The 17342-nt window shown below is 49.7% G+C and overlaps 1 protein-coding gene across 4 annotated transcripts; it reads left to right on the top strand.

Moving 5' to 3' along the window:
• The first annotated feature begins 1961 nt into the window (after nucleotides 1–1961).
• CHST12 (carbohydrate sulfotransferase 12) lies at nucleotides 1962–14916 on the top strand. 4 transcript variants are annotated; one of them, XM_050980253.1, is made up of 2 exons: nucleotides 1962–2298; nucleotides 9308–14916. In XM_050980253.1, the coding sequence occupies exon 2, from the start codon at nucleotides 9402–9404 to the stop codon at nucleotides 10650–10652; it is 1251 nt and encodes a 416-aa protein (XP_050836210.1). In that variant the 5' UTR covers nucleotides 1962–2298; nucleotides 9308–9401; the 3' UTR covers nucleotides 10653–14916. The 4 variants fall into 4 exon arrangements, with proteins under 4 accessions (XP_050836210.1, XP_009090068.1, XP_018771420.1 ...); XM_009091820.4 differs by lacking the exon at nucleotides 1962–2298 and adding an exon at nucleotides 3814–3942; XM_018915875.3 differs by lacking the exon at nucleotides 1962–2298 and adding an exon at nucleotides 3969–4086.
• Nucleotides 14917–17342: the final 2426 nt, after the last annotated feature.

Below are 17342 nucleotides of genomic sequence, written 5' to 3' on the forward strand. Positions count from 1 at the left end.
GCCAGGCCTATTCCATCCATCCAAAGCTGCAAGCAACAGATCCATTGCCACCAAGGCCAGGGCTCTTGTCAGCCACCATTCAGGTAGGGGCCAAAGAGATTTCTCTGTGCCTGACATTGCATCTGACAGATGGGGACATCCTGCATCAGCTCTGCTGGAGAAGATGGATTGTCATGTGACAAATAAGTCAGGGTAAAATCGAATGATCAGAACTATCAGTAAGATAATAATATGTTTTATATGGTGTAAGTCGCTTTTGATGGGTAGGAAAGCACATCCTTTGTAGACAACTGCCTCAGCTATGCCTCTGTAACCTTTGGGGAAGCATTAATGTTCGGTTGGGTTCATGTGCAGCAAGTTGTTGATCTCAGTTTAGCCTTTGTTTCATATCCAAGCTAAGCCTCAGCAAGGACACCAGTGATAGGCTGCACTGACCATCTGCCAGCTTCAGTTGCTTTGTTTGTGCAGACACACAATACCAGGAGAAGTTATGGGGAACTGGACACCCAAATCCTATTGAAATGTTGCCAGAATCCTTCACGGTTCTGGCAAGGGGTGTTTAATGATCCTCATAAATTTTTCTTAGTTTTATTTACTAAAAAATGGTTAACTTTTGATTTACAATGCTCTAATTTATTTTGGCTAGATATTAGCAACTTGTACATTGCAAAAAACTTTTAAATTGTGCTCTTTTTCCACTGTTTATAACAAAGTTCTCCCTGCTTCCAACAGAGGGGACTCCACTGAAGGTACTGCCAAAAGGCAAAGCTCCTGCAAGCACCACCCAGCACAGCAATGCTGGTCACATCAAAGGACAGGACCTACAGAAACAAGTGAGTGCACGAAATATCAGATTGGCTGGCACAGGAGGAACTGTGGCACTCTTCAGCACTTGCTCTGGTGCAATCTGAACTAAAAGAGCTGTAAATGCAACACAAATGGTCCAGTTGTGAAAGCAGTCACATGGGTAGAGGTTTTATAGCCAAGTTTTAAGCCTTTTTTCTTTGCAACAGATGACACGGGCAACGTTCCAGGAGGAGTTACGCTCCATCTCCCTTTAACCAAAAATAACCTCTTAGGAAAAGAAAATAACGTTTTCAGAGGTGTTCATAACCCCACTCTAATCCATATGGGAAGCACAGAATTTTATCTGAGTTAGCCACATGCCAACATACTGCTTCCACTGAAGATGTCACCTTGGGATCTTTCTGAGGCAGCATCGTGCAGATCCTTGGCTTTTGCCAAACTCATCCCTCCTCAGCCTGTAGCAATCTGTCTCTTCCCCATTTTGACTGGCAAAGAGACTCAAATCAAGGTGTGAGAAATTTGACTGAGTTCTTCCTCTTCCCTCTCTTGCAGGGCCTGCAGATGGTGCCAGCAGTCGGCAAAAGCCACAGGCAGTCATCTGTCTGGGGACTCATCTGTCTGGATGACTGGCTCCCCAGTCACCTGTCTGGGGAGCCAGCCCAGGGCTGAATAGAAGTCACCCGTGAACAGGACTCTCTTTGGCCCCAAAGGGTTGCGATTTCAAGATTGCTGGAAGTTGAGGAAGCAGATTCAAAAGTGCCTTAAAATGTAGTTTAGCTTCTGTGTATGCTGCTGAAGAGCAGAGGGAAGGTGAGCAGGGAGGAGAGGAAGCTTATACATTGTAGATTTCCTGTTCTGTATCCCTACTTCCAGTCTTTGCTCTGTCCTGTGTGCTCTAGCTGTTAGCTTCAGTCTAAAACAAGTAGGGTGTTAACAGAGTCCAAGAGAAGAGGAAAACCTCTTTTTCCCAGCAGTGTCCATCTCCCAGAAGATGTCAGTGTGGAGCCCAAGCCACTGTTTTTTCCCAGGGCAAAAATGTGGATGCCACCCATGCATCCAAAAGGCTCCCGGACTATTAAAACCAAATGTAAATGCCTGAGAAACAGTTTCCCTGTTCTTTCCCTGTGTGATGCTGTGAAGCTGGGAGGTGTACTGCCCGTCTGGAATGCTGTTTGGGTGAGCAGATGTTTGGCTGTGAGAGCAGCCGGGGATTGCTCTTAGCTCTCTTCTATCTGCAGAGCATTTCAGATCTGACTGCAGGCAGAGAGGCAGCAGTGGTGGTAGGTGAAGACCCTGATAAGAATTACTAGCCTGGAGGTAAACTCTGGGAATGTGTTTTCCTTTTTGGAATAAACATCTTCAGCTGGCAGCCTTCTCCATTAAGGAGCTTTTAAAACATGATGCAAATAAAATGGTTCTGATAATTTAATGGAATAGTAACTCCTTGCCTCAAGCAGAACTGGCTTCCCTCCTCAAAGGTGACAATCTCAGGTAGGTTTGGGCATTTTTTTCAAATGGATGAAGAATCTATTTTACAGCTGCAGCACTTGCAAAGAATTCTCCTGAGTGCTGTTTCTCACTGGGTGTACACACTCCTGTTTCTCTATGCCTCTTGCTTTGCTGTCGGGAGGATGAGGGATAGTTCACTCCAGGGATGAGGAAGCTTGATTACCTGTCTTGATAAATGCCTTAAGCCCTTGAAGCGGGGATGCAATCAATGCAAGGGTGTGAGTGGGTCTAGCAAGAAGCCAATTTTCCTTGTGAAACGGAAAGCAGCAGGAGAAAGTGTGACAGGGAAGTAGAAGGTCAGGAACACTTGTCTCCAGAGCTGACTCTTTGAGATAAATAAAGAAATAAAAGATAAAAATAAAGATAAAATAAGCACAGAGTATGTGTAGGACAAACCTGTGCCTGCAAGTCCTGAGCCAGGATTGATTTACAAGACCTCACATGACCTGCAAACAGTGCAGGACCAAAAAATGAAGGAAAATGAAGCTTTCCAAGCATATACATCTCTGCTAAATACCTTTGGGTTGAATCACCATGAAAAGGTTGCAGTGTTTGGTGCCATTTCCAGTGAGCTGAATTGAGCTGAGAGCCTCAGTCTGAGCTGCATCTCCAAAGGAAAAGTTTGTATGACAAAGAGTTTGATAATTTTCCATGACTGTTGCGAGTAGTACAGAGGCACATGATCTGCAAACTTCTCTGTTTGAAAAATCTACATTTTAAGTATGTTAATTTATGTAAAAGCTGGGGCTTGAAATCTTGGAGGTGGGATCTGTAAATTGTCACTTGTATGTTTGATTATTGCTGCATGTGAGGCTGCAGTCCATGTCTTGTGCAAAGGGAAACATTTCAGTGCTGGGCTAATGTTTTTTTCATTCAATTCTTACCGACCACAAACAACTAGAGAAGCAAAAGGAGCTTAAACTGTGCTGGGATTTTTCAGCAGCATTTTCTAGCCTTACTGTGTCCAGTTATTTAGATTGCTCCTTATAATGACTGCTGGCCACCCAAGTTTTAGGGACACTAAATACCCACACAGCAGTACGGTGTGGTAACCTGTAATTAATTTAAAAGTGAGCTTTACATTAAATTTTTACAAAATCACAGAGTTTTCAGGGTTGGGAGGGATCTCTGAAGATCACCTAGTCAAGCTCCTTGCCATGGAGGAGTCACCTAAAGCAGGGAGCACAGGAACGCGTCCAGGTGGGTGTGGGATATCTCCAGAGAGGGAGACCCGCACCCTCCCTGGCCACCCTATTCCAGTGCTCTGCCCCCCTCCATGGCAAGCAGCTCTTCCACATGTTGAGGTGAATCTCGTGGTTTAGTTTATGGCCGTTTCTCCTCACACCGGGAGGGTGTGAGCGCTCCTGAACGCTGCCATGAGCCGCCCCACAGCCGCCAGCCCGGCGCGCCCTCAGGCGAGGGCGGACGCGCGGCCGGGGCCGCCCCTGGCGGGCGGAGCGGCGCCTGCGCGGCCCCGCGGGGACCCCCGCGCGCGGCGTCTCGCGAGAGGCGGCGCCGGGAGCGCGGAGGGAGGAGGAGGAGGAGGAGGAGGAGGAAGAGGAGGAGGAGGAGGGAAGGAAGGAGAAGAAGGGGAAGAAGGCGAAGGCTGCTGTGCCCGGGCGGGAGGTGAGCGCGGGGCCGGGCAGGGCTCGGGGGTTGTCCGAGAGGCCGGGCGGGGCTCGCTGAGATGGTGCCGCCCCGGGGCCGGACCTGCTCCCGGTTATGAGCACGGCGTGTCCCCGCCTGTCCCTCCGCTCTCCCCGGTGCCAGGTAGGGCTCGGCTCCGGCGGGACGCGGGGCTGGGGCTGCGGGGGCTCTGCGGGGCAGCTCCCCTTCTCCGCACACGCGGCACCTTCCCGCCTGGACACTCCCCAGGGAGCTGGGGGGATTTAGCCTGGAATAAAGGAGGACCGGGGGGACCACATTGCTCTCTACGGCCACCTGGAAGGAGGTTGTAGACAGGTGGGTGTCGGTCTTTTCTCCCAAGTAGCAAAAGACAGAAGAGGAGGAAACAGCCTCAAGCTGACCCAGGGAACGAGAGGTGGGGGTGTCACCGTCCCTGGAGCTGGATGTAGATGTGGCACTTGGGGTCACGGTTTGACAGCGTTAGATTGATGATCGTGGGACTCGATCCTAGAGGTCTTTTCCAACCTTAATGATTCCGTGACTCCCTCCAGCCCCGGTGCTGGGCCTGAGGCTGGTGCAGCTCTGCCGGGTGCTCTGCAGCCACTGCCGGGCTTGGCAGCCGGGGGACGAGCGGCTGCGGGAGCGATGCCGGGATGCAGCCGGCACAGCTCGGCTTCCAGCGCTGCTCCGCTGGTATCCGGCCCAAAACGCTCTTCTTCCAGCCTGAACTTCCCTGCAGAGCTCAGAACTACCGGAACCAGGTGTTTGTAAGGTGACTAGAGCCAGTGCGGCTCTCAGGGGTGACACACAGCAAATGTCCCCGGGTGTTGTTGGCCCAGGCTGCAGCACCGGGGCTGCCCGAGGTGCTTCCTGCGATTGTGGAGCCAGGGATGCTGCGTGTGCTGGAAGTTTGTGATAAAAGTAATGGATGAACAGTATGTCCTGCGTTTTGGAGTTTCCTCCTGAAATTTAGGAAATTGTGACAACTTCCAAGTATGGATATTAAAAAAGAGGTGACAAGTGCTGCCAAGCCTGTCCAAACCAGGTTTTGTGGCAGCAGTGGTGGGCAAGATGCTGGCAAACTGTAGATTAGGATGTTGTTCTGCTGGTCTCTAACATATATTGGCTAAGTTGTGGTGTAACATGCAAAGCAGCTCCAATTTTTGCTTATGGTGTACATTTATTCTAATGTAAGTATTGGTGTCATTCGATGGGTTAAAACTTCCTTGCTCTGCAAACGGTGCTAGACCTTTGGGAAGCTGGGCAGAAACAGTGTGTTCAGTGATAGCCAAGTGCGTGAAATTTGTTTATTAGTACAGTCCACTTTCTTGTTCTCCTGCACTTTTAGGAGATTAAATTAGGTTCCACTTCTCCAGAGGTTGCTGATTCCCTAAGCATAACTGGTGTGTACCATGATATGTAAGTATGGAAGGCTGCATGGGTCCAGGGATCCCTGGCAAAGTGCCCCAAGGGAAAGTATCCATTTGAATTTGGTGAGGGTTTGATGTGTTTTTAAAAGTTCTTATTCCACTTCTTTCTGTCTTTCTAAGCAGGCAAAATCCAAGTAAGCTGCCTGATATCCTGTATGTTCTCATGTTAGATCAAGTGGGCACTGGAGGAGTTGAGGTGGTTCCTAGTGCTGGGGAAATCCAAAGCAAGAAGAGAAGGGATCTGCACCCAAGCCTTTGGAGGCACATTTCTTTCAAAAACCACTGCTGTTCATAGAGAGGGTTTATTGTCCCCTGTGTCTGCCACATGCCTTTCTGTAAGCTGCTTTTTTTAATCTGTGAGCCTTACTGCTCCTGTAAGTGAGCTGGAGTTACTTTTGCAGAGAGGCTAGAAGAGAATGTAGTTGTTGCAAAAAGCCAAGAGGAGAGGAATAAAGAGACAGAAATTACTTAAGGTTTTATCTGTCCTAAGAATAAACAGTTACAATCGGGCTGTGAAGTGGAAATAACGTTTCCAAACCCCCAAGGAGTTGCATCTGCAATGGCTTTTGCAATAAGAGTGCAGGGGACATCCCCCCTTTCTGGTGTTAAATGAGTTTGAGAGATGGTTGTTTGACACAGCAGGGGGTTTGACCTGTCATGGCACGAGTGACCTCAGACCACAGTGTCTTTCCCAGGCCTGGCATGGGGAGAAAAGCTCTTGGTTCACACCCAGGCCGGGTTCAGGTTGGAGATGGTCACGGGATGGCTGCTCGGGGGACTCTGTAGGATGATTATAGCACTTGGTCCACTCTTCATTTTGCCAGCACTGTGTCACAGAGGCAGCTTTGTTTGGATCCTGGTGCACGTTCCTGTTGGCTGGTGACTTTGGGTTGAACTTGAATGTAAATTCTTGGCTCTTTCTGGAAGCTTTTCCTTTTGATTCTGGCAAGGGGAGGACAGAGGCACGTTCCCTCTAATGTTAATGTGCACAGAGAGCTCTAATTTGTGCTTTCAGTCTGGCGTCCTTTATGAAGTGCTCAGGAAGGGGATGGCTCATAATCAATAGAGCAACTCTTGTTTTCTGCAGCATTTTCTTTCTGAGGGGGCTTTAAGCTGACTTACTGCTCTTTTCCAGGGTTCCTCTCTGGCACTGGTAGAGTTAATAGAAGTGGAGTCTTTCTGATTCTGTGCTGCTCGCTGCTGTGTGTGTGTCTTGGAAAAGCCAAACTCTCTGGCAGGCCTGTGTGCCATGTCCTGGAAAGCAGGCTGGAGCCCTTGGGGTGCACTTGGTGAAGCTGCATTGTGGGGTGGCTTTGGTGAAGATCCCTCTTTCCATTTGCCCCAGGAATGTGAGTGCCACACACAGTGCCCAGTCTGCCCTGTCCCTGCTGCCAGCAGGATGATGTGTCCACGCCTAGCTGGGACAGTTTTGCAGGAATGCTGGGAGGCTGCAGTGCTGCCCAGGGCTGTGGGAGCTGCTGGGTCCTGGGACAGCAGGAAGGGATGCTCCGTGCAGCTTTCCAGGCTCACTGCATTCCAGCCAGCCCAGAGGTCTCAAGCAGCGCTGGAAGCACAGCGTGGTGGAATTCTGTGCGCAGTGGGCACCCTATTCATCCAGAATAGGAAGCAGTCCCTACCCTGAGCAGCTAAATGGGATCAAAAGCAAGAACAGACTTGGGCAAAACTCAAACCCAGGAGTGAGCCAAGCAGGAGGCTTGGCAGTGTCCCTCCATTATCTTCTGCTGCTGGACTCAGATGCTTGGTCTGAAGTGCTGACGCACATATGTAATTTGCCCCTTCTTTAGCTCTCTGCTGATCTCTCTGGGTGTTTCTTCTCAGGTCTGCTCCATCCTCAATCTTGACTAGCTAAACAAGGAGAATTACTGCTGAGTAATACCTGCTTCTTGCTCTGCAGAGTGTAAAACGTTATGTCTGCAGTTCCTCCAGCTCCCCTTCGCAGGCAGAATAAGAACCTGGCTTCAGGAGAGGGCACTTTTTGGTGTTGTAGTGCAAAGCCTGTGTTAGGCTACAGCTCTGCTGAATATCTGTCTGTCCCTACTTCCAAATTGTAAATAAATACACCAGGGTGGAGAAACCATAAGCCTTCAGATATGTGTTTTGTGTCTTGGGACAAGCTGACCTAATACTTTGACATGTAACAGTATCTGGTATTGTTCCTCTTTGTTACTAAATTCTTGTCTAATGTCTGAAACCTGGACTTGGGTTGTTAAAACCCATCACCCTTGAGACACAAGCACAACCATGCAGGGGACTTTTTACCAAGTCATTCACTGTAAGGCTTTAGTGAACTTCAGAGGTACTGAGCACCTTTTCCCTGGGAATGACAGAGCTCAGCACTTCTGCATATCTGGACTTGAGTTCTTCTGCCTCTCTGTGTAGGGTGGGGTTGATGCTGTTTAAGGGTGGTGTGAATTGGCTGGGGAGCAGCTTCTGTGTTTTGGGAAGAAGAGACACCCAGCCTTCATTTTAACAAAACTTTTCAGGGCAGCTTGCCCTGAAGTGGCTTTGTTTTCATAGCTGGTGTTCTCAGGGTTTGTGCTGAAGTCATTGGAAAGATTTAGGATGTCTGTGGAAAGGACAGCTCTTGATTTTATCTGTAGGTGCTGCTCTGTGTTTACAATCAGAGCCTGGACTATGCTTGGAGGGGTGGAGAACATTGCAGTAACTACTTGTACCTCGTCACTTTGCTGTGTTGTTCTTCCCTGGCTGTAGGCACTGGCTCCTTGCTGGCTTGGGAAAAGCTCAAGGCTGGTTTGCCAGCCTGCCTCTGCACAGAGCCTTGGACCAGAAAACATGCAGCAGGGTGGGGAGATGGGTGTTCCCTGAGGATCTTGTGGGAGGAAAGAGGCTGGGAGTCATGGAAAGCAGACAGCAGTGAAAAGATGGGGCTGGTTGAAGCAAAAAACTCAAACTTGCTGCACCCCCAAGAACAGATGATCTGAGCTGCCTCTTTAGCAGTGATTTCTCACCTGTCTTTGGTAATCAAGAGTTATTAGTGTTGAGTGTGATAGAAATATAAATTACATTAAAGCAGCAAAAGAGGTCAACAGTGTCTGGGCACGAACACAGCTTTACCAGAGCACCCTTAATCTCCAGAATCATTCAGTTAAAGGTAATCTCTCCTTTTAGATTTTTATTGATGTGTGGCTCTTGTCAGGACTGTATCCCTTGGCGGGGGATTGTAGGAGAACTGTTCGTGTAATCTTTTTTCCTGACAAAATGAAATAGCTACCAAGAGAGGTCATGGAGATAACGCCTACTGGGTGCCTTCACACAGAGTAGATAAGGTGGTGTGTTCAGGTCAGTGATGTTCTCTCAGCAGGGACCTGCTTTAGCCACTGAGGCAGTGGCACCTTCAGTCCTGTATTCCTAACTCCAGTAAGGAACTTGTTTTCAGCACAGAGCACCTTTATGCTGAGATGAGACCACAGTGTGATACCAAATCTGAAATCATGGATCTCCTGCATGGAGACTTCTTTCTTCTTATGTGTTAGATAGTATAAAAATCAAGGAGGTCTGAAAGGTAATTGGCTCTGCATACTTTGTGTGTATGGTTGTATATTTTAATAGTCTCAAACTTGCCTCAGTAAGCTCTAGGCCTGAAATCATTATATTTTACTATTTTTTAAAAATTTAAACTGAACTTCTCTTGAAATAATTTAATTCCAGAAACTTGATATTGATAAAAAACCCTGACTACTAGGAAACTGATAAAATTGCAACACATTATGTCTGCTTTTGGCCAGCCAGCAATTTTCCACAGAGTCTCTATGGACACCTCTGGCTCTCACAGCTCTCCCCATGTGGAAATGGAGATAGTCAGCCCCACGACAAGTTTTTACTGTGCCAGGTCATTCTCTCCAGACCAGAAGGATTTCTTAAGGATTAACTTTTCTTTCCTCGTACCTTTCCAGGCTCCTGCTCTGCAGCACCATGCTGGATCCCAAGCCTCACACTGCAAGCCAGAGGTGAGTCCAGGTGAAAGCCAGCTTCCACAGTAGTGTCAGGATGACCAAAGCACGGCTCCTCCGTCTGTCTGTGGTGCTGGTCTCCATCTTCATGATCCTCCTGATTATTGTGTACTGGGACAACGTGGGCACGGCTCACTTCTACCTGCACACATCCTTCTCCAGACCCCGCTCCCCGGGAGCCATCGCAGCCGGTGAGGACTGGGAAGCCTTGCCAGATGTAGATGAATTTTTGGCAAAACTGCTGAGCTCGAGCCTGAAACAGAACAGCTCTATGCCCCGAAAGACAGAGCAGCTCCTCGTCCAGGGCTCCAACAAGCCTGTGGTGAGTAACTTGGAGGAGAACGTGCGGGGCTATGACTGGTCTACACACAAGGACAGGAACAGCTTGGACCAAGAGAAGCTGCAGATAGAGAGGCAGAGAACATTGCGGGAGTTTTGTGCCAATTCCAGCTTCACCTTCCCCACCAAGGAGCGCTCCTTCGATGACATTCCCAACTATGAGCTCAACCACCTGATTGTGGATGACCGCCACGGTGTCATCTACTGCTACGTGCCCAAGGTGGCCTGCACCAACTGGAAACGTGTGATGATCGTGCTGAGTGAGAGCCTGCTGGACCAGGGGGTCCCCTACCGGAACCCTCTGGATATCCCCCGGGAGCACGTCCACAACACCAGCACCCACCTGACCTTCAACAAATTCTGGCGCCGCTACGGGAAGTTCTCCCGGCATCTGATGAAGATCAAGCTGAAGAAATACACCAAATTCCTCTTTGTACGAGACCCCTTTGTCCGCCTCATCTCGGCTTTCCGCAGCAAATTCGAGCTGGAGAACGAGGACTTCTACCGGCGTTTCGCCATCCCCATGCTAAAGCTCTACTCCAACCACACCAACCTTCCCACCTCCGTGAGCGAGGCCTTCGGGGCAGGCCTCAAAGTCTCCTTTTCTGACTTCATCCAGTACTTACTGGATCCCAGGACAGAGAAGATGGCCCCCTTCAATGAGCACTGGAGGCAGGTTTACCGTCTGTGCCACCCGTGCCAGATAGACTATGATTTCATCGGGAAGCTGGAGACGCTGGATGAGGATGCTGCTTATTTATTGCAGCTCCTCAAAGTGGACAGGCTGCTTCGCTTCCCACCCAGCTACCGCAACAGGACTGCCAGCAGCTGGGAAGATAACTGGTTTGCCAAAATCCCCCTGGCTTGGAGGCAGCAGCTCTACAAGCTTTATGAAGCAGATTTTGTACTCTTTGGCTACCCCAAGCCAGAAAACTTGCTTAAAGACTGAAAGTGATTGGGCAGTGGGTGTGGGAGGGAACATCTGAAATACCAAAAATGTTTAAATCCTCCTCATTTTTGCTCTTAACTCCCTTCCCAATGCAAGTTGGTACCATGGAATATATTTTTTCTACTGCTTCCCCTTCCATTTTTACAATAATGCCAGAGTCCAGGGTATTACAGCCAGCTCTGCATATGCAAAAAATGCCATTTTTTTGGATTATCATTTGTTTTCTGTTTTTTAAAATGTCCCCATACTTTTCAATGGGTTGCTGCCCTTGGTCACTCTGCCAATCATGTCCTTCAGTAGCTTTTTATTAATACTTTTTAAAAATTAATATATTTAAGATATTTAAAACAAAGCGTGTGTCATGGCAAAGGAAGGGAAGGAATTAAAAAAAAGTAAAAGAAAACCCCAAGAAATTATATACCTGCCTCTGTGTGTTGTCTCAGGGCTGCTGTTTCAGAGGTCCAAGGTTTGCAGAGCACTTGGATCTCTCTGGGTGCTGGGATGTTGATGGTGCCAGGTCTGCTGGTGGGCACTTCAAGATGGGCTTGAGGCAGTGGGGTGGTCAGTGCCTGACTCTGCCAAACAGGCCTGGAAGAACACCTGGAAGGACTCTGGTGGCTCACACTGCTCACAGGTGTGGAGTGTGACACCAGGGTCACAGGAAGGAAATGGCATTGGGAGCAGTGACAGCAAGTCCTGTGGGGTGGTTGGGGCGTGCAGGTGGCCAACACAGCACATCTGCACTGCCTGACCTTTTGGCTAGGTACTGTGGGACTCTGCTGTCCACAAAGCTGAGGTTTAGCCTATCCCTTGCTAGTGTGGAGCATTCCCAGGACTTGCCCCATTCCAGGAGGGTGCTGATGTTCTTAGGGGTTGTGGCCAGCCAGGATGGGCAGAGTGCTCCTGGATAGGTGAGCTGGCCAGGTCCTGGTGGTGTGCTGCTCCTGGTCACTGCTGCAGGCAGTACAGGTCCCTTGAGATCTGTGCTGTGACCTCACCATCCCTGTGCATGCTTTAAGGAAATGTGGCAGGGATGCAGATGCTTATCCCAGGGAGAAGAAGATCCAAAAGGTTTCTTTCAATAAGCAGATGTCAAGGTCAACTCAAAGTTTTTCTGTTTTCAGCATTCCAGCTACTGCTCGTGACACCACATCCTCATCTGCTGCCTTTCTGCTTATTCCAAATGGCTGATGCAGATTTGATCATCTGCCTTGCTGGGACCTGCTGCAGGAGTGATGGTTCCCACTGTGCTGGGAGCATGTGGGCTGCTTCCCAAAGGAAATTATTGCCTTTAGAGACTTTTTGTGTCTCATCAGCTGAATCTGCTTCTCTTTCTCTCTCTGAATTGCTCTGCAAAAACTGTTTGCTTAGCAGATTAGGCAGGCAGCTCTTTCAGAGCTGAAATGCTTAATTATTTCCCTGGACTGTGGATGGTATCAGTGATTAAGGTCCAGGGTCAGGCCCTGGGAGACAGCTCTGTGTTTTGGGGAGATTCCTTTGTTGGCCTTTTACTCGGTTTCTCTCCAAGGCCATCAGCATGACTTTTCCTCTCTCTCTCTCCCCCCTCACTTCCCCAATTTCTGCACAAGTACATCTAGGCACTGCATGCTCTTTCTAATAAATGTGCTGTATCAAGCTTTATAACCTATAAATGAGAGGTAATTGCTGGTAGTTAGACTCAAAACAAAGGGTTTGTTTCTCCTTGTTCTCACACCACTCTCCTGTAATTTGTGCAGAGATATTTGCAGTTTAAATGAGCCTGAAGCGTCGTCAGGGTCTTGGTGCTTTGCTCCTCATAGCTTGGGGAAAAAGGAAGTGTCTGCTTCTGAGTCATTATTTAAAACTAATAATAGAGAAGTGTTGATCTATTCAATTTTTTCCCCAGTTAACCGTTAATTGCTGCAAAACAGAAAGATGTAGAGTCTCGTCTCCTGTAATGAGTAATCCCGGGAGTCTCTTGATTCCTGCTACATTTACATTTCTTCAGGGTGGGTTCATCCCGCTCTTCAAAAAACACAGCGTGGATGTTTTCATCTCTTGTCTTTTCAAAGTGTTTATTTTTTCCTCTTTTAATTTCCATGTAATTGATGTTTAGTATGTGCAGGCATGGGGGGCTGGGGCCAAAGCACAGATGCCGTGTGAGCTTCCCACCAGCTGCTTCCCCTGCACCTCCTGATCTGGTCCTCTCTCTTCCTGCCTCTCTGAGCAGTGACTGGCTGCTGGATCCCAGTGCCACCCTGCAAACCAGCTGCTGCCTCCCCAGCCACACTTGTCCTGTGACTCATGGCCATGGCCTGTCCCAGGAACATCTTCTCAAGGTCACTGGCTGGCAATCATCCAGGGCAGGGGCGGAATGTCTTGCAGTGTTACCATTTTTGGCAGCGAGGTCCTGGTTGTGCAATGGGCAGAAAAGGTGCAAAATGGCTGCAAAAGCTGCCCAGCAGCTGCTCCATGTGGTGTGAGTTTATCCTCTCCATGTGGCTGCCTTGTGATTTAATAGCCATAGAAGGTTTTTCCAAGGCTCCCTTGCTGACACTGGCTAGACAGGGAAGACTTGGAACACGCCGATTTCTCTTTCCACATCCAAAGCTGGATGAAGTGAGTAAATTCCAGCTTTATGTGCTAACACCACTCTGCATCACACTGAGGTCCAAAACACCCCATGTGTGAAGCTGAGCAAGCTGCCTGCATCCCAATGGTTCCATCAGCCTCCCTGGAAGCAGCAGGCAGGAGAATGTATGGGTGGCATGTGGCCACCACGGGCCCTGTGTTTTCTACTTTCCCTTTTTCATCTCTCCAGTCCAGCCTTTACTGATATCTTAGACATTTTAGTGCTTGCAGAACTGTCCCCAACCAACATGCTGGGTGCTCTTGGCTCTCTCCTCATTTTCCATTGCCACGCTTCAAAGCTCTTCCCGGGAGGAGCAGTAAAACTCTGATGGGGAGTGTTCATGTTGCAGTGGTTGGCTTCTGGATTCAAAATAACTTGTTCCTTGCTGCTCCTCCCTTTTGAAGCTCTTCTTCCCCACCCTGCCACCACTGTGAATGTATTGTTAAGAAGTCAAAGGGGATCCAGGCTGTGCTGAGCTTTGTGGTAAGACCACTGGATTGCCAGAACTGGGATGTAGCCTCTGGCTTTGGAAATGTGCATTTTTTGTGGGTTTCTTGCTCTGTTCTCATGATGTGAAAGTGTGTATGTGGGGGGGAGAAGGACAAAGAGTTCAACCAGCCATGCTTCCTTCCACCCTGGTTTCGTAAAGGAGTTGGAATTTGGTATTTGACAAATAATGGCAGGCAGAATGCATCCGTGCTGGCCTGAAGTCAGAAGAGGGCTAAAAATCCTGGAATGTAGATAGTTATGATGCTCATATCAGTTTCATGAGGCTGAAAAATGCTTTGAAGCAGGCTATTTGTGTCTGAATAAACCTGGCTTTGTCATTTCATGCTCAGCCTGCAAAGTTGTGTCCTGTTCCCCTCTTGGCTTGCTTTTCCCTGGGGTTGACCACTTGGCCAAAGACAGCACGGAGTCTCTAACGACGCAGAACTGATGTGCAGATGCAAAAATAACCTGGGGTTTGACCAAGATGTTTCCAGCTGGGTAGAACTGAAACCAGCTTTAGTACTTGCTCAGCATCAGAGCCAAAATCTTTACACAACCATTGAAGAGATTTGGTCCCTTGCTCTTTGATGCTGGATTCTGTGGTGGAATGGGATGCATATGACCTGGCTTTACAGCCCCTGTATCCTCCAGGAAAGAGCTGGCAGGTCAGAACTCCTTGTTTTTTGAGCAGTGACATGACTTTGTCAGGGTAGGAGTATCTTTAACACATGGGTACCTTTGCATCTCAGTATTTTTTTGCCTTAACCCTTTAATTCACTTGTGTTTAGGGGAACAAAACGACAGACTCATCACCCACGGACAACATTCACCCCGGGACAACATGTGAGATGTTTTGACTGTGTGTTTTGCATCCTTCAAGGTGGCACTGGAAGGATGGAGGGCAGGGGATGAATGGCAGCATTGAAAGGGTGGTGAAGAAAAGCCAGTTTGTTCCCTCTTACGTAAGCCGGACCTTCGAGCGCCCGCGGGGGAAAGCCGGTGACTTGGCAGGGTGCTGCGGGCTGTGGTGCACAGCGGTGCCAGGGAGGGTGTGGGGTGTGGTGCCTCAAAAGAAAGTCGTGTTGCTTGAATTTAAGGGCTTGCCCATGCTGGTCTTCCTCTAGTCAAGGGTAAGAGGGATAAATAAAGCAGAATTTAATAAAGCCATTGATACCTGGCTGTTTGGGAAGGAGATGGGGAGGATGCATGGTGCTGGCTCTGGAGCTGGCACAGTGCAGCTCAGCTCTATCCTGGATTCAATCAAATTGGGGATCCAGCTCAGACTGTGCAGGCTGAGATGTATCCTTGCAGGAGCTGGGGACCATTTGCCCTGGGGGCTGTGGCATAGTGTCATACTGTGCTGAGAGTGGTGTGGAAGAGCCCCGTGCTGGATGGGAGCAATGCTGGAGAGCCCTGTGCTGGGATGGGAGGGATGCTGGAGAGCCCCGTGCCGGTTCGGGAGCGATGCTGGAGAGCCCCGTGCCGGTTCGGGAGGGATGCTGGAGAGCCCCGTGCCGGTTCGGGAGGGATGCTGGAGAGCCCCGTGCCGGTTCTGGAGGGATGCAGGAGAGCCCCGTGCCGGTTCGGGCGGGATGCTGGAGAGCCCCGTGCCGGTTCGGGAGGGATGCAGGAGAGCCCCGTGCCGGTTCGGGAGGGATGCTGGAGCGCCCCATGCCGGTTCGGGAGGGATGCTGGAGAGCCCCGTGCCGGTTCGGGAGCGATGCTGGAGCGCCCCGTGCCGGTTCGGGAGGGATGCTGGAGAGCCCCGTGCCGGTTCGGGAGCGATGCTGGAGAGCCCCGTGCCGGTTCGGGAGCGATGCTCGGCAGCAGGCAGGGCTGGCTGAGCCTCTCCTCTCCTCGCTGCTGTGTCTGTCGGGGCTCCGCGGGAGCCAGGGCGTGCAGCCGCTCACTGTGGCCCATTCTGGAGCCCGTTTCGTGTTCCTGGGCTCTGACAGCAGGCTCCTGCTGCCACTGCCCCTGGCCTGGAGCAGCAGTCTGTCTGTCTCCCACAGCCGCTGTCAGCAGCAGTTCCTGTCACCGGTGCCCTGCGAGGCGATGGATAAAGCACAACCCAAAGCTTCAGCACGGTTTCTGTGCTCAGCAGGAGATTTTTTGTGCGACCTGTGCTGCAGGTGAGCCTGTCTCTGAGAATGGAAAATTAATTGCTGCCACTGAATACTAAAGACTCTGGAGAACCTCACAGTAGGAGGTGATTTAAAAAAGCACAGAATTGTAGGCTATCCTGAGCTGGAAGAGACCTGCAAGGATCATCAAGTCCAACTCTTAGCCCTGCCAGGACATTCCCAAGAGTCACACCATAGGTGCTAATGGAGAATGCTGCAGTAATTTTAGCTGACTGCCCCAGAGGGGAAGCAGGGCAAGTGAATGTGGCTGTTCATCAGTCTTTTCTCACTGTTTATACTTTAGGACTATTGCCTTTTATATTTGGCTTTTCAGGTATTCGTGTCCTTGCCATCTGGGCTGTGAGGTCTGGACCTGTTCCATTGCATTTGGAGAGAGACAGTGACCCCCAGGCTGGGGTGGGATGCAGGGCAGCAGGAATTTCCCTTGCAGGGAGTGATGTGAACCCAGATACTCATGGAATGGACCATGTTTTCCTCCTCAAACCATGAGACAGAGCCAAGGAGCATGTATTTAATTATCAGTGATAATTGTAGCTGTGAGAGCCCTTTGGTGAGTTCCTCCTGTTTGTTCTCCATAAAGGGGGAGTGGCAGACACCTGTTCTCTGGAGAGCTCCTGTGTCCACTGGAGGTCTGGGGCTCTCCAGGAGGAGCAGTGACCTGGTGGGAAGTGTTGGGATGGAGTGCTGGCACTGAAAGCCATGCAGAACTGCCTCAATCCAGGCATGTTCTGCCATGGGGTTGATCTGGAAGCTGTTGGCATGAGAACTGTGTTGATTCAAGAAGTACATATGCTTTGGACAGCTCAAGGGCTCATATGGGTCTGTGAGCAAAACTCTGCCACAGAAATGCAGAGGTCCCAGCTCACCATCCTTCTCTGCCCCTGGCTGCCTTCCAGAGGAAGAGGAGGCACAGAGAGTACCATCAATCTGAACAAAATGTCTTTCTTCATCTGGGGAAATGCTGGGCATTCTTGAGCAGAGTGTGCTCAGCCAGCTGGGATGCCATTAGCAGGGCTGGCGCTTTTCACCTGATGAGGGGGTTTGTAATTTTCACTCAGATTCTCATCCTCAGACTGTGCCAGCATCAAAATACTCCCAGTCTGGTCCAGACCATGTGTTCAACAAATGAGGGAGACTTTTCCTGACCCACCAAGCAGTGCCTTCATGAATCCCATGTTTTATCCCCCGGGCAGATGGATCACACACAGCTTTGGCAAAGCCACATTTTGTGGCAGAGAAGCTGCAGTTTCAGTGTTTATTTCTCTGTCATTGTAGGAATTCAAAATGGATGGAACAAAATGCCATTGGGATTGACTCTTGTTTTGTTTGGACACTACACAGGTCTCTGTGGAAAACATGGGAGGAGTACAGGGGACAGAGAAGAGCCAAGAGGATGTGTTAAAAAAGCACTGGTGGCCAAAAGAGTGGTCAGCAGGGAGTGGAGCT

This window comes from Serinus canaria, chromosome 14 (genome assembly GCF_022539315.1).
Source record: "Serinus canaria isolate serCan28SL12 chromosome 14, serCan2020, whole genome shotgun sequence".
In the NCBI taxonomy this organism is placed as follows: Eukaryota; Metazoa; Chordata; class Aves; order Passeriformes; family Fringillidae; genus Serinus; species Serinus canaria.